We start from the raw sequence: 17,541 nt of genomic DNA on the forward strand, positions 1-17,541 counted from the left end.
TTGCAGTGGTGAACTGAGAAGAATTTTTTTCCCTAAACGTTTGAAGTATTCGCCACCACAGTTTTTTTACAAAGTAAAGAATCATGACCTATCCTTGTTTGTAAACGACCAGTGGTAGAGGAAGTACACAAACCATGTACTTGAGTTAAAGCAGAGAAACCCAAGGTAAAATATTACCCCAGTAAAAGCAAATGCCTTCCCTTCAGATCTCCACTGGAGTAAAAGTACAAATGTATATGATTATGGCTCTGGCCTATTATCATCTTTTAAACAAGACTCTTGCTTAACTCATTTTAGGTGAAAAGAGTCTAGTGTCACTCTTGGTATACCAATCTTTAAACAGAATCTCATTAATTAGTGTGATACTTATGTCTATTAAAATTATCATGAGCACAAAACACCGAAGGAAATCAATTACTATTGGATAGAACCAAGTGGCCATGAAATAACTTTTTGCAAACAAGCAAAGTTTCGGGTTTAAGATTTATTCGCAATTTAGTTACAAGTTTAGGCTTAATAAAAACTTGTTTTAAACACAGGTTCACAAATGAGTTTTCCTTTACTATTTTTCATCTGTAGGTCTCTGCCCATAAGCATAAACTAGCCAAAACCAATTTACTATAAAAGATATAAAGTGTCTGTATAAATTACCATAAAAAAAATCAGTCACTAAAGCACTGATGTGACTGTCAGTTGATGTTTCCATTACCCCTATCCTGCTTTACCTGCCAAGTGACCTAAGCATAGTGTAGATTGCACTGTGTTTGCACTGGATAACTATGTCCAGTCAGAGAAGACACAAAATACAAGTCCAAGTCAAGTCACAAGTCTTTAGACTAGAGCTCAAGTCACAAAACAATGTAACAAACAAAGTATGCATGGTAAAAGCAGCATCAAAATAAACTACTAATATAGTTCTGATAATATTATTTATTAATCTAATAATATTCATTTATTTGTTAGGATTTTAACATCATGTTTCACACTTTGGTTACATTCATGACAGAAATGGTAGTTACTCATTACACAAGATTCATCAGTTCACAAGTTTAATGTCACAGTTTAATGTCACAGTCATGGACCATTTTGTATCTCCAATTCACCTCACTTGCACAGCTCTACACAGAAAGGACCCAGACCACCCCACCTGGTGACTGAACCCAGGACCAATATAAGTAATTTAGATTAAAAATACATCGAATTAACTTTGTGAGTATTTTTAAGGAAATTTCTTTCTATGAATCCTACACATTTCCTTACCATTTTTACATACACAAACATAGTATCTGTTTGCAATATCATTCTTGCTTTATAAAGTGAAAACAAACAACTCTTAATTACATTTTTACATAACTTATTTAGGAACATATGGTGCTCCTACTGAAGCCATGCTACGCCGCTTTGTTTACACTTTACACTGATATCATGCTCACGGTAGCCAGATGTTGTGTCCCAGATCAAAGAAGGAGTGTGTGTTCTACACAAATCCAGGGTTTGGGTTCTAGCCCACTGTTTCACCCACAGTTAAAGAATGAGGGAATCCTAAGAAATGTGGATCTAGTAAATGGGCGAGAAAGAGGTTCCCTGTATACACAGACACTCGTTTTACAAATATGGTATATAAAAATGTACAATACAAAGAATTGCTTTAAAACAAATAGAAAGATTATTGCTTTCTTTAAAAAAAAGAGAGCAGTAGAATTTGGAAAGGCCTCAGGATAAAGGACAAAGCATTAGGAAGACCAAAGAAATAAAGAGGATTACTACAACCAGAATAGAGCAATTACCAATGTACAGTGCAAATTACCAAAAAAAGACCAAATACATAAAGCAATTCACCACACATAAATTCAAGCATAATAGTGCCAGGACTCTGATGATAAACCATTGTGATATAGGCCAACCATTAATATAGACCCACCACTCTGGCTCAGGCCTAAGGTCATGAATTGCTACTCATAAAACAGTCATACACATTGTTTTTTACCGGTTGGCTACTTTTACTTAAAACCTGTTATAAAAAATAACCTACAATGCCCTTTAACAACAAAAACAGCAGGGGAGAAGAAAACAGTGGGTTTGCTCAGTAAAATACCACCAATTAGGATATGCCAAGAGGGTAAGCTATGCTAATAAACCATTTCATGTGTGCTAGCTACTTTTGTACTTTAGGCTGCTCTGAAAACACTTGTCCTCAAGCCCACATTAAACCAAAACATAAATAGGTGAATATTTACTCATTGAAGCACATTTATAAGCTAAACTTTATGCACAAAGTTCAAAATAAACACAATGCACAAACGCACCAAAAAAGTTTGCGGCTTTTAGACAGGCAACAGTACACAATGGTTAAAATAACAAAATGCTAAAATGCTTAATGAACAAATAAGCATGCACTTACATTAAACTGCAGTGTCCAGCTCCAGGCTGGTAATGATGTTAAAACAGGTAAACTTCGTTGCAAACAACCATTCATATGAGCGCGCCAAAACATGAGACCAGCCCTGAATGAAAAAACGCTAGTTTATTTATTTTATTTTTATTTACCTTTATTTAACCAGGATGATCTCATTGAGATTTAAAATCTCTTTTTCAAGAGAGACCTGGTCAAGAATGGCAGCAACACACATCCGTTACAATACATAAAACAAAACAGTTTTTAAAATTTTTATCAAAAAAGACACCATAAAACGGCTAAGAAAATAGACACCATAAAACAGCTAAGAAGTATCTTATGAATTAAAACATTTACAACAAGATGCCTCCTGAACGTAATGTTTTAGTCTTGTCTTAAAAACAGTCAACTAATTTAAAAGGGCAACCACACTACAACTACATTTACGTGATGTACTAATATATTGTACTGGCACAAGATAAGTGGGTCCCACCCGTCACCAGTGTTGCCAACTCCTCAGTAAGGAAAGTAGCTATTGGCTGTCCTAAAAGTCGCTAGAAGTCGCTAAATGACGTAATCGCCTAATTTGCATAAGGTCCATTTGCGTGTAATTGATGCTGTGGAAGAGAGGAATAACATCGTGGGAGAGACAAAGTGGGTAAAAAAACCACCCTAAATATGTTTAGAACGACAAATGAACGTTCTTCTGTTTTTGCTTTTTAAGACAACACTGAGCTACTCTGGGCAGGGTTGCCAGATTGCGACAGTAATCTTCAGCCAAAATGCATGTAAAAACACAGGATAAGCAGATGATGTTTAGCATTTCACAAATAATAAACCAGTTAAACCATCATGATGTACAAATTAATATCTTAAAATGTACAGATCAGTAATTATACATTATAACGGACAAATTATTTTTGCTTGCATGTCTTTGAAGTAGCCTACCAAGTGTGTAAAATGCATTATTGATGATAGGACACACAAACCTTTGCAAGTAAATAAAAATAAACTTGCAAGCAATGAAAGTTTAACCTCTCGTACATATGAGACTTGCTTACCTTCATATTCAACTCAAATCACTTGTCTAACATGAATCAGTGTATTGATGGGCATGGCAACAGTGTCTTGGACTGGAAAGAATAACCTGTCAATCACAGTTTTGACAACAGGTTGGATGTGGTGGGAGAAGGTAGACATATTTATATTACACCTGCTTTAGAAAGCAATAGTTTTTTTATTTACATTTGAGGCCGCCAAAATGATACAAACCAGCCCAAAATTTGTCCACCTGCCAAAGTGTGTTTTTCCCTGCCAATTTCCAACAAAATCCTCTCATTTTGGTGGAAAAACGCCCAATCTGGCAACCCTGATTGTGCCGCTGACCGCTTGTGAGTGCAGAACAATATGTGTTTTCACGTTCGAGTCTCCAAAAGTCTCCAATAACACCAGAAAAAGTCGCTAGATTTGTCGCTAGTCGCTTTTTTGAAAAAAAGTCGCTAGAGGGGTCTGAAAAGTCGCTAAATATAGCGACAAAGTCGCTAAGTTGGCAACACTGCCCGTCACACCAGAATCTACTACCTGGCTCTTAATGAAAAGACTCTTGAATCGAGTTATTTTTGACGAGTCCGAGTCGAATCAAGAGTCATTAGAGACGAGTTGCAAATTAGTCTGAAATTTAATGCGACTTAAGTGCGACTCGGACTCGAGTCACTAACTCGAGTCTTATTTCTGTGTCTAATAGGTCAAGTTCATAACAAAGCGCGCGCGGTACCCTGATTGGTCCGCTTGTTTCGCGCTTCTTTTATTTTGACGTCACGTTTTTATTCAAATGTAAACCAAAAGGAACGACATATTTTACATAATGTGATGAAGTGAAATTAACATTTTTTACTTTAAAATGTAGTGGAGTTATTTATTTATTTATTTATTTTTTATTTTTAACGTCATGTTTTACACTTTGGTTACATTCATGACAGAAACGGTAGTTACTCATTACACAAGATTCATCAGTTCACAAGTTTCATGTCAAACACAGTCATGGACAATTTTGTATCTCCAGTTCACCTCACTTGCATGTCTCTGGACTGTGAGAGGAAACCGGAGCTTCCGCAGGAAACCCACACATACACGAGGAGAACATGCAAACTCCTCACAGAAAGGACACGGACCGCCCCACCTGAGAATCGGACCCAGGACCGTCTTGCTGTGAGGCGACAGTGCTACCCACCGAGCCACCATGTCGCCCCAAAATGTAGTGGAGTTAAAAGTAATAAGCAAGGCAACAATCACACTGTATATTGGGGATGTTAATATAGTTAATATAGCAGGGATGTTTTAAAATAACACTGTCACCTCACACAGCAGGTGGAGCGGTTTGGGTCCTTTGCATGTTCTCCCAGTGTCCGTGTAGGTTTCCTCTGGGTGCTCCAAAGACACAGCGTGTCTCTACATAGACAGCATTTTACGCCATCCTATGCACGCTCCCGAGAAGAGGGCTGTTCAAATTCTTAGATGCTTTAAAATGCTGCCTAGTAAGGTACCTTAAATATGAACGGTATTTTGCGTCTGATGCTTCCTTAGCACTGAAGACAATCGCAGCATTGCCAGCACAACTTTTCTCACAAAAAAATTACAAATATGCCGGACAAATGCGGAGTAACGAACTGAGTTATTTTTAAATGTAAATAAATTATCAGTGATTTTTAATTTGTATAAAGGTGCACATTTATTTAGTATCATTTATTTGCAAATTCAGGCATGTCAGGGACAGTTTAACCGTTTTCGGTATACAAAGGAAGATGTTAGTTGACATGGTAGCTCTTTGTGCCACCTCATCCCATTGAAGTAATGGAATGAGGCTAACTGTGTTAGCTTGGTAAGCGAAAACTAATGTAATCGCTGTCTAAGTAGCGCATCCGATGACTTATTAGAATCCCTATACTTAGGCAGCTGCCTATGTATGCAGTAGACAGCAAGGTACACTATATTGCCAAAAGTATTAGCTCGTCTGCCTTCACACGCATATGAACTTGACTGACATCCCATTCTTAATCCGTAGGGTTTAATATGATGTCGGCCCACCCTTTGCAGCTATAACAGCTTCAACTTTTCTGGGAAGGCTTTCCACAAGGTTTAGGAGGCTTTACACCACTGCATCCGACGCTTTGCATTACGCTTGGTGATGTAAGGCTTGGATGCAGCTGCTCGGCCATGGAAACCCATTCCATGAAAACTCGCTACGCACTGTTCTTGAGCTAATCTGAAGGCCACATGAAGTTTGGCAGTTTGTAACAATCGACTCTGCAGAAAGTTGGCGACCTCTGCGCACTATGCGCCTCAGCATCCGCTGACCCCGCTCTGTCATTTTACATGGCCTACCACTTCATGGCTGAGTTGCTGTCATTCCCAATCGCTTACACTTTGTTATAATAGCACTGACAGTTGACTGTGGAATATTTAGTAGCGAGGAAATTTGACGACTGGACTTGTTGCACAGGTGGCATCCTATCACGGTGCCACGCTGGAATTCACTGAGCTCCTGAGAGCGACCCATTCTTTCACTAATGTTTGTAGAAGCAGCCTGCATGCCTAGGTGCTTGGTATTATACACCTGTGGCCATGGAAGTGATTGGAACCTGAATTCAATGATTTTTGCAATACAGTGTAGTTCACTAGGTTTTTGAACAGACTCACAGAGTCAGGTTAACTGAAGGCATTAAAATGGCCCTAGGTGTGTGTGTGTGTTTTCCCCTGTGATGGACTGGTGGCCTGTCCAGCGTGTTTCCTACCGAACTGTACCCACGGTGACCCTAAATAGAATAAAGCAGTGGTAAAGCACACACGACTGAGAATTTCGCTACTGCTGCTAATATTACACCACTACTGGACTCATTATTAAATAAGCAGAAGCTTGTGCTCTAAACTGATAAATCGTGTTTTATAATCTGACAGGTAAATATGCAAATCTGGGTTTAGTGGATCCCAGAAGAACTCAGATGGCTACAATAGCTCCAAGTGTAATGTTAGTTGGCATTATGGTCCTGTCGTGCACTTAACAATAAAAGACTACTACAGTTCACATATTTCACTTGAACATCAAAGGGCTGTTTCATTTTTATTTCTTTTTTATTTCATCATTAATATTCCACAGAGGAGCAGCACATTTAAATACGCACTAAATAGGCGGAGGTTTAACACACACACTTCACTGATAAAGTACACAAGGATTTTTTTTTGCTTGTTTTATCTCAGCCTGACAGGTTTCACGATTGTTTTCCATTCTTTTCAGGCTGGCATGCTGTAATTTCTCTAACAACAACACTTGCTGAATCATTTATTCAATGCTGGTGCAAAAAGACACAGCACAAAAATGTTGACATTGAGGGTTTAAGCCCAGCAATTTATATATAGTAATAACACACTATATGACTGAAAACATGTGGACACCTTGAGTTCAAGTGCTTTAGCTAACATGTAGTCATTGCTAACAGAAGTAAAAATAAATATTTGGTCAAATTAATTGCCAGCATGGCTGTGCACCTGGGGAAAAGGGGGTACACTTCATGGCCCAAAATATGTGGACAGCTGACCATGAGTTTGTTGGACATCAAATTGTTGAACCATGGTTGAACCCTTGTACAACAGCCACATTTAACTCTTGCTTACAGATGAAACAATAAATATCTGGTAACATTATTTGCCAGCACCTGGGTTCGATCCCCAGGTGGGGTGGTCCGGGTCCTTTCTGTGTGGAGTTTGCATGTTCTCCCCAAGTCTGCATGGGTTTCCTCCGGGTTTCCTCCCACAGTCCAAAGACATGCAAGTGAGGTGAATTGGAGACTCTAAAATTGTCCATGAGTGTGTTTGATATAACCTTGTGAACTGATGAATATTGTGTAATGAATAACTACCGTTCCTGTCATGAATGTAACCAAAGTGTGTAAAACATGACGTTAAAATCTTAATAAACAAACAAAAAAATTTGCCAGCATGGCTGTGCACCTGGAGAAAAGGGGGTACACTACATGGTCAAAAGTGTATGGACACCTGCCCATCAGTTGTTGGGCATCAAACTCTAAAACCATAGTTGAGCCCTCACCCAACAGTCACTCTTCAAAAAAGGCTTTTTGGTGTGTCCATTTATCTGTGAGAATTTGTCCTCGTTTATTTGAAAGTGCATTAGTGAGGTTAAACAACTGGTGGATGTTGGATGAATAGGCCCAGCACAGGAAGGTGTTCAGTGGGATTTAAATCACGGCTTTGCACCAAAGTTGTGAGAAAATGTCTTTGGGTTAATGGGTTTCGTTTAGTGCACTAGGACACAGTCATGTTAAAATAGTAAAAAGCCTTCCCCAAACTATTGGCACACAGATGAAAGCATGTAGTTTGTTTTATTCAATTGATTTTATACACCTGTTGCAATGGGTATGACTGAAACCCTTAAACTCATTAATCAGGAGAGATGACAACATGCCTCTGGCCATATAAAGTAGTATATGCTATTTTTCATGTCCATATACTTTTTTTTGTAATTTGGTAAGTGTGAGTATTTGTGTGTGTGTGTTCACAGCCTTGTTATGAGCGGGTGAAAGGCTGGCTGCAGGAGAACCTGGTGGCTCTGTGGATTTTTGCACTCTGCACAGCTCTAACACAGGTACTTACTCCTTAATCTCCATCAGTCATGCTGCTCCAAATGAACTATCTAATGACACTTGGTCAATACCTTTGGTCAATACTGGATTAGTGATGCATGTCCCTCTCTGTGTGTGTGTGTGTAGATTTTAGGTCTGGTCTTCTCCATGACTATGTTTTGTCAGGCTGTGAAAGTGGACACATTCTACGCCTAGTGAACTGAGGAAATGGATTTGAAACATCTTAACACAGTGGCATTGAAGCACTGGACTGGTTCTTCTTTTTGTCTTTTTATCTCATTTTAATGTTGATATGGCTGTCATATTTTTTCACACAAGCTCAAAGCTTTGCGGTTTCTTTTTTTTTCCCTGTCAATACCCTGAGCTATCCCTGTGTCAGCCAAAAGATCATAAGAAGAGAACATTCTTTTGTGACCGATATATGAGACATTCTTATTCTTGTGAGCAGAGCTTCTATTGAGGGTCTATAAAACTTGGAAGATTTTCTAAGGACCTGCAGTTCCACAAAGGAAGTAAATAAATGAAGAAGCTGAGCATACTGTTTGGCTATTTTTCTCTTTTAAGTGAAGTTTTTAATCTTACGTGTGTTACGTCTACGAAAACGCATTCAACGAATCATGAATCATCTTCAGGAGCAGTGGTTCTGAACTGGTATTTCTTCAGGGCTTGAATTTCTTCCGGTTTTAAAGTCGCAACCCCAGCACAATAGTTCATTAGCACTAATTTACCTCCATAAATTTAATTAGATGTTGGCTCATGTGAGCCATACGTATTTTTCAATTATTTCTTTATTAATTGCCACCCCCTTTTCTCCCAAGTGTGGTCGTATCTCATTACTCACCATTGCAATCTTTCTCCTGCTGCTGCTGCTGCACCCCCCCTCCCCACCCCAAGCGAATGATGTGTACCAATTGCTGGGTTACATGAGAAAGGAATCTTGGGTTTGCTTGAAGTTAACTAACGATCGGTCAAACATGTCATCTAACTTTTTATTTTACACTGGTAAGGTATAGTACGCTGTATTTAGCAGATGTAATGCAGTGACCATACAGGCCTCATACTATATGACCAAAAGTATTTAAACACCTGACCATGAGCTTGTTGGACATCCAAATTCAAAAGCAAATGGTATTTCTGTGGGAATTTGTACCCACTTAGTTAAAAGAGCAATTGTATGGCTGGACACTGATGTTGGTCAAGAAATCCTCAATTGATATTCCAGTTCGTTCCAAAGCTGTTCAGTGGGCTAAGGTTAGTTTATCTAAACCAAGCTTTCCTTCATGTCTTGGGACACAAGAAAAGGCTTTCCCTAAACTGTTGCCACATAATTGGAAGCTTATAATTTTTAGAACAGCAAGCAGTGCTCACAGGCAGCCATAATGAGTAGCCACAGACAATGGTCCACAAACGGTGGCTTGATGGTTTGATGGTTAGGCAAGATTAATGATGTTAGAGGACATACAGGCCATAACATCTGGTACAGACCAGCAGAAGAGCTCCTGCTGTTTAAATTGCAGATCATTTTTTAGTACTGGTGATGAGGTGAACAACGGATTGAACCCTTCTGTATATGAGGCTGTGTAGTTGCTTCAGGCTAACTCTAGTCCCCTGTTGACAGCACCAACAATGGGCATTCAAGCATCAGAACTGGACATTGAAGAAATGGAAGAAGGTGAACAGGTCAAAAGGATTCTTGTGGACGGCCGGTCTCTTACCCTGATGAGATGGCACCAGGATGTACTAAATTCATGGGGAAAAGTGGTTAATTTTCAAAAATCACAGATTTCACGGATTTTTAAAGAAAAGTGCCACATTTCATGGCGGTCATCAAATTACACTCATAAACTGAATGATAAAATCAATGGAAGCTACAATACACAGCACAGCCTACCTTAATAGCTCCCTCTCAAAGACCAAAACACTCGTCCGTGTTTTGACACACCATCGTCAGAATGGGAGTTCTCCAAACTCAGTTACCGGAGTTCTGTTTTTAACTGATTTAGACTTCAACATCTTGAACAGAGAGATGATCACCTGTGTATAGAAGCACACTTTATGGAATTCCAAAAGGGACAAAATGCATTCAGTACTGTCACGTGGGGCCAAGGCTGAAACAAGGAGGGCGGACACACACGCAGAGATGTGAAAAAACCAAATGAATATTTATTAATAACAAGACATAACAGAACAAATAAAGCGAAACTAAACTAAACACAGCTAAACAAGGAATAAACAGGCTTACTAAGGCTAACTGAGGCTAAACAGGCTAACACAAACTAGGTATAGAAAACAAACTAAAACAAACAAACAAACCAAATATACAGACCGGATGATACGGCAAGAAGCAAGGCACAAGAAGCAGGGCACATGGGACAAGGCACACGGAGCAAAGAACAAACCAAAGTACAGAAATCTGCCAAACTGCCAAACAGTCAAACAGTCAAACAAACAGTCAGTCAAACAGTCAGTCAAACAAACAGTCAAACAAACAAACAGTCAAACAAACAAACAGTCAAACAAACAAACAGTCAAACAAACAAACAGTCAAACAAACAAAGTCAAACAAACAGTCAAACAAACAGTCAAACAGTCAAACAAACAGTCAGTCAAACAGTCAGTCAAACAAACAAACAGTCAAACAAACAAACAGTCAAACAAACAAACAGTCAAACAAACAAACAGTCAAACAAACAAACAGTCAAACAAACAGTCAAACAAAGTCCAAACCAAATAATCCCTGACAGCCTGTTTTCCAGCTCTCCTTTTAAATGGTCCCTGATTGGGAGCAGCTGGGGCTGATTAGCTCAGGGAGCCAATCAGGAGTGAGGCGTGGCAGGAGACTCAGTGTGTGCTCACGGAGAGGGGGGTGTGGCACACTGGAGCAAATGTGACAAGTACATAAACACATACATCAAACACTGTCAACACACTACACCACAGAAAAGTCTGTTACACTAACTTAATTATCGTATGATTGGTAGGATCGCCTCATATTTCATACACTATGTGAATGAAAAATTTTAAATCGCTAAACATAAACCTTAAAATTTGAATTTTACAGCAAATTTCATATTACACAGGAGGCAGCTTATTTCACGGGAGACAGATCATTTAGGTAGGGCCTTAACTATAAGATGATCTTACTTGACTTGAATAGGTTAAAAAAATTGTGGGGCCCGGCTTGGTTGGGGGTTTGGGCAACCGCATATTAATGCTCAGGGATTTGGAATGTGATGCCCTACCATCTGATGATCAGGTGTCCACACAGTTTTGGTCATATTGTGCATTTAGCTACATTTCTGAAGTCGTGCATCTTTGCTACTGACACTAAACTGAAAGGAAAGCAAAGTGCTGTCTGATGCCACTTTCAAGTAATGCTTACACTGCAGTATAAACAGAGAGTAAATAAAATTTGTATCTAACATGAAACTCAGCACAATGCAGGAGGAGAAAACATTGTGTAAGATATCCGAAACAGAATCAATTTATACTAATCAACTGCTTAATCCTAGTTAGGGTCACTTCAGGTCCAGTTCCACAGGAAAACACTTGCAGGAATATCCTGTTCAGGGCACCGATCCATCGCAGGGCTGCGACCACACCCCATCCCACCACCAGCCCGACCGCTGCAGCACCCTGAGCTCCACGCATTCTAAACATATTCCAGCAACATTATTTTGTGAATGTGCATCCAGTAAAACTGTCTTTAATGAACTCAATGAATTATGACTTTATGAGCAAATGACAAAGCGTAATCATCGTATTTTTTGTCGCAGACGCAGTAACGTGTTCCTTCTTTAATGTCTTTCAAACAAAATGCTTATTAAACATGAAATAAAGATTTTTACAGATAACCAATGGTGTGTTTAATATTTGCTACCAAAGTTTATAACACCAGATCTTAAGGAACAATACTTGGAAATCTGATCACATACATTTCCTCTGTGTCGTAGTAAAACTCGGGGCTTATGAAAGTATCTTGAACTGAACTGAACGAGTGAAAATGACCTTTAAATGACCTTAGAAAGTCAAAAACTAAATACTGTACTGTTGTAAGAGACAGGTAAGTCACATGAGTCTTAGCATTTTAATTTCTTTCTTTTCGGTTGCATTTTTCCCAATTGCCCGACTGCATTATGCATCCTCTCTACTAATGCTGATTTCCACTTCTGACACGTGCGCAGTAGCCGACTGCATCTTTTCACCTGCACAAGGCGAGTATACAGAGAGCCACATCCTGATCAACGCATTGTTCCCAAAATCTGGGTAGACACCATCAGTCAGCCAGCAGAGGTCATAATTGCATCATTTATGAGGAGTCCCTATCCGGCTTCCCACCCTGTATGAACAACAAGCCAATCGTTGTTCATGTAGCCGCCCAGCCCAGCCGGATGGCAGAGCTGAGTTTCAAACCGAAGAGTTCGAAATGTCAGCTCTGGTGTGCTAGTGCAGTGGTCCCCAACCACCAGGCTATTTATTACTGGGCAGCACAGAAATAATATATAATTAGAGATCTATTTCGGGTGTTATTGTCTTATTGTCACCCCTAGCTGGGAGCAGCCTCTCGTTGCAGTGAAGAAAGCTCATTTTACATTGTTTGTGAGCAATATTATTAAATCCTCCCTCCCCTGCCGGTTCGTGAAATGATATCTTATATGAAACCGGTCAGTGGTGCAAAAAAGGTTGGGAAACGCTGGGCTAGCGTGTTTTACCGCTGCGCCGCCTGAGCAGCCTAGCATTTTAATTTCCATAACTTTTTTTGTCTTTTAAACAGTTAGCAAACTCTTTCTTCTTATGTCCAGGAAAACCTACAATATGTAGATTTTTTTTTTTTTTGGTTCCTTACATATTTATTGGGAATTGTCCAAAATATCTGCTGGGTCAAAAAATATAAATGGAGCAACTTTTAGAGTCTATCATATTTTTGCAGTTAAGAAAGTTCTATATTATTACTTAAAATCGTGGCATGGCCTCAATATTCATATTTAGTGGTTACAGTTGACTATGAGTGTGTTTGAAAACCTGAAAGTCTCTGCTTGAATTCCAAGATGCCTTAAAATGCTGCCTACTAAGGCACCTTAAATCTAAACTGTATTTTGACAGAATAATGAGGGAGCATTAGAGGCAATTCAATCATTCAGTGCAGCACAGCTTTTCTCACAAAAAAAATAAAAAACATGGCAGACGGTACGGAGAAAAGAGTGAGTTATAAACGTAAATAAATTATCATTGATTTTTAATTTGTATAAAGGTGCACAAGTGTTTTTATTTGCAAATTCAGGCTTGTCAGCGAATGTAACCGTTTTCGGTACACATTGGTTTGAATGGCAACCAATTGGTTTGAATGGCATGAGGCTAACCGTATTAGCTTAGTAAGCGAAAACTGATGGAATTGCTGTCTAAGCAGCATGTTTGAATAACCTGACTTATAAGTCAATGACTTATTAGAATCCTCTCTACTTAGGCAGCTGTCTATGTAGGCAATAAGACAGCAAGGCAGCTCACTAGGTTTTCGAACACACCGTATAATACATGGTTTGGAGGTGGCTCAGTGGATAGGTGGTATCACTGTTGCCTCACAGCAAGAAGGTCCTGGGTTTGGTTCCCAAGTGGAGTGAGCTGGGTCCTTTCTGTGTGGAGTTCTCCCTGTGCCTGTGTGGGTTTCCTAATGGAGCTCTGGTTTCCTCCCATAGTCCAAAGACATGCAGTCAAGTTAATTGGAGCTATTGGAGAGTGTATGTGCTATCTATCTATCTATCTATCTATCTATCTATCTATCTATCTATCTATCTATCTATCTATCTATCTATCTATCTATCTATCTATCTATCTATCTATCTATCTATCTATCTATCTATCCATCCATCCATCCATCCATCCATCCATCCATCCATCCATCCATCCATCCATCCATCCATCCATCCATCCATCCATCCATCCATCCATCCATCCATCCATCCATCCATCCATCCCTCAATAGGATAAAGCAGTAGTAAAACAGACAATGAATGAATGAGCACTCGACCACTGGGATCAATTGAAATGATTACCAGCCAAGATTCTTGTCTAACAACAGTGCCTGGTCCTGCAAATGCCCTTTTGACTGAATGGGCACAAATTCCAACAGACACTCTTGTGTAAAGGCTTTGCAGAAAAATGAAGGCATATACTCAAGTTGTCCATCAAGTTCATGATCAGGTGTCCATACACTTTTGGCCATATAATGCGCTTTATGTATATTTTGCCAAAAGGAAGACCTCAATAAAATGATGAAATGAACTTAAATTGGTTTATTACAGTAAGACGTAGCGTTGTCTGCTATGGAGAAGTTATATCTCATGGCTTTTGTACTTTTATTCAGCTTAACAGGAGTGGAAACGTACAGCAATTATCTTTTGTAGCAAAGTCAACAAACACTTCAAAGCTCAACGAATTTGCATGAAGACAAATGAACCTGACTGAATCCTACTGTTTCTACAATGAACCAGTGAACCAGAGCTCCGAGCTGCACGGCCGATACCCAGGCCTTCTCTATCAATCTGACATTTCAATTTGAAAAATTCATGATGGTGGTGGCACCCAGCTCAGCGAGGTCCAATAGCTGAATACTGATTTCTTAGGGAGGATGGATGCAGTTTCCACTCAATGTCTTTCAGTCCCATCCCTTTATCCTGCTCCTATTCTCTCTAGTTATCTGATTCCTCCTCCCTTCCTCATCATGTCTGATCAATAATGCATCCCTGTTGCTGCAATGTTCTCCTCTTGCCCTCACTTAATCAATAAAACATTCTATACACTTTCACTTTTCTTAATGTTTTGTCCTGGTCAGGGTTGCGGTGGGTTCAGTAGAATCTAAAAACACTTTGGGACAGAGGTGCCCATACATTCGTGGCTTGAGATTTACTATTTCAGTCGACAGGTCATCGCGATCTACTTTTTAAAAAGGTTGGCATCATCATTTTTCAACAAAGCTTTGTAGCTTCTTTTTTTTTAATGTATTTTCTTTATGCATTTTCTCCCCTTTTTCTCCCTTTTTAGCGAGTCCAATTGCCCGATTGCGTCGTGCTTCCTCTCCACCAATGCCGATCTCTGCTCTGATTAAGGAGAACGAAGCTAACCCACGCCCCTTCCGACACATGGGCACACTTTGACGAGTGCAGTGCAGCTCAGCGTTGTGTACGGAGAGACACACCCTGAGAGCACTCTTTTCTCATCTCTGTGCAGGTGCCATCAATCAGCCAGCAGAGGTCGTAATTGTACCAGTCATGAGAGAGAGACCCCATCCGGCTTAGTCCCGCCCATATCTGAACAACAGGGAAATCGTTGTTCGTGTGGCCGCTCAGCCTTAGCCGGCAGGCAGAGCTGAGATTCGATACGATGTATTCAAGATCCCAGCTCTGGTTCCAGCGTGTGTTTTTACCGCTGCGCCACCTGAGCGGCCAGCTTTGTAGCTTTTTTAAATGCGCTTCAGTTATATTGCGCTCCAGCCAGCATTACAGGACAAGCGATTGAAACATCACACTAACCTTATTCTGATGATTTGCTCTGAATGGTGTCAGGCAGGTTTATGTAGTCTGTACAATAGCTGCTGATGCCAAATCTCAAGCAGCCTTCCAAGTGTTCATTAGTAAGGGTGGACTGATATATTTTCATGTGTGAAAAGGCTGATTCACACAAGTAGGTTGATCCAAAAGTGCTGTCAAATATGTGGCACATTTTCTTATGTTTGGATATTTTTCCAAAATTGTCCAGTAGAGGCCCTTGACTTCATATGAATGTCAGATTGTAGGGTTAAAACTTCTATATGTAACATGAGATCTGAATACTCGCCATCAGCTTCTTCCACATATGAATGAAACATCCGTCTTCGCAGTGTTCTTGCCTGAATCGAACCGTTTTTGGTTTCTTTGTGCTTGGTTGCGCACTCATCCTTACAATCAGTGTAGGTTACAAACAGAAAAATGCAAAAACTGTGCAAACTGGCTACTGATGAATGAAAACTTTCTAGATGAGCGGTGCTTTAGGCAGGCTGAGGCGTAGCTATGGTAACACACAGCAAATTAAAGAAACAGTAGCCACATTTCATGTCAATCATGTTGACCTGTTTGAATGAGGCGCGATCTACCAGCATGCACTGTGCGATTGACGTACTGGGCACCCCTGCTTTAGGCCAACACATACTGATGCACATTTCTTAGAAGCCATTTACAATAGTCACTTTACCATCTGTACGTTTTGGAGTTGGGTAGAAGTCTAGCCCACTAGTTGGGTGCCTACATACAAACATGGCTATGTCTCAGGGGTGGCCAAAGCCCCGTGATGAACTGGCATTCTTTCTGGGATGTGTTACTGCATTGTGCCCAATGATTCTGAGGATGCCAGACCTGTCACAACCCTGACCAGGATAAAGCAGTGGTACAACATGAAATGTTTGTTTGTTTATTAGGATTTTTACGTCATGTTTTATACTTTTGGTTACATTCATGACAGGAAACGGTAGTTACTAATTACACAAGGTTTATCAGTTCACAAGTTTAATGTCAAACACAGTCATGGACAATTTAGTGTCTCCAATTCACCTCACTTGCATGTCTTTGGACTGTGGGAGGAAACCGGAGCACCCGCAGTAAACCCACGCAGACACAGGGAGAACATGCGAACTCCCCACAGAAAGTACCCGGACCGCCCCACCTGGGGATCGAACCCAGGGCCTTCTTGCTGTGAGGCGACAGTGCTACCCACTTAGCCACCGTGCCGCCCACAACATGAAATGAAAATGTAAAAACCCACTTGGACACACAAAACGAAGCTACTCACCTTAAATAATTACAGTTAAAATTTCCTCAGAAGGTGACACATTCTGTTTATTTTCATTCTAACAGTCACCAAAAAAGTCTGTACAGGAACACTATGCCATGATCTAGGGTTACTAAACCATATCTAGCCATATATACTGTCTATTGGGACATTGATAGCCTAGTGTGTAGAATGTTTGGCCATTAATTGGAAAGGTGTGGGTTTGAATTTTGGCTCTGTCATGCAGCCACTGTTGGGCCCTTGAGAAAGGCCCTTAACCCTCTCAGCTCGCCGTAGAATGGCCGGTCAAGTGCTCTGACGCCAGCTTCCAAACAAGCTGTGATATGCAGAAGAAACGTTACATTGTACTGTACATGTGTATTTGTATATATGACAAGGACAATCCATCTGCCCTACATAATAGATTATCTAAAGCTTTTAGATTTCACCGAACTACAGTGAGAGTCCTTGGTTTGCATTATGTCTGGTAAAATAAAATATAGCATTGTATAATAGTACAGTATACCTACAGTCAAATATGGCAGTGTGATGGTGTGGCTGTGTCGTGCTTCTTCAAGATCCAAACAAGCTGCCGGAAACAACAAGGTCATCAGTATGTGATCTGAGACTTGAGTGTAATTGGCATTCACATCAGAATGGCTCAAGAGGAACAAAGTGTTCATGTCTGAAATCTCA

General features: G+C 40.1%; 1 protein-coding gene across 1 annotated transcript in view; it reads left to right on the forward strand.

The window, feature by feature from the left end:
* The window catches only part of tspan4a (tetraspanin 4a), a 190,377-nt gene extending 181,790 nt beyond the window's left edge, over nt 1-8,587 (forward strand). Inside the window, exons 6-7 of the mRNA XM_063005192.1 lie at nt 7,968-8,051; nt 8,176-8,587. Of these exons, the coding sequence (XP_062861262.1) occupies nt 7,968-8,051; nt 8,176-8,244 (153 nt within the window). The 3' untranslated portion in view covers nt 8,245-8,587. The remainder of the gene's footprint in view (nt 1-7,967; nt 8,052-8,175) is intronic.
* Nucleotides 8,588-17,541: the final 8,954 nt, after the last annotated feature.

The sequence above is a fragment of the Trichomycterus rosablanca genome, chromosome 11, assembly GCF_030014385.1.
Source record: "Trichomycterus rosablanca isolate fTriRos1 chromosome 11, fTriRos1.hap1, whole genome shotgun sequence".
Classification (NCBI taxonomy): Eukaryota; Metazoa; Chordata; class Actinopteri; order Siluriformes; family Trichomycteridae; genus Trichomycterus; species Trichomycterus rosablanca.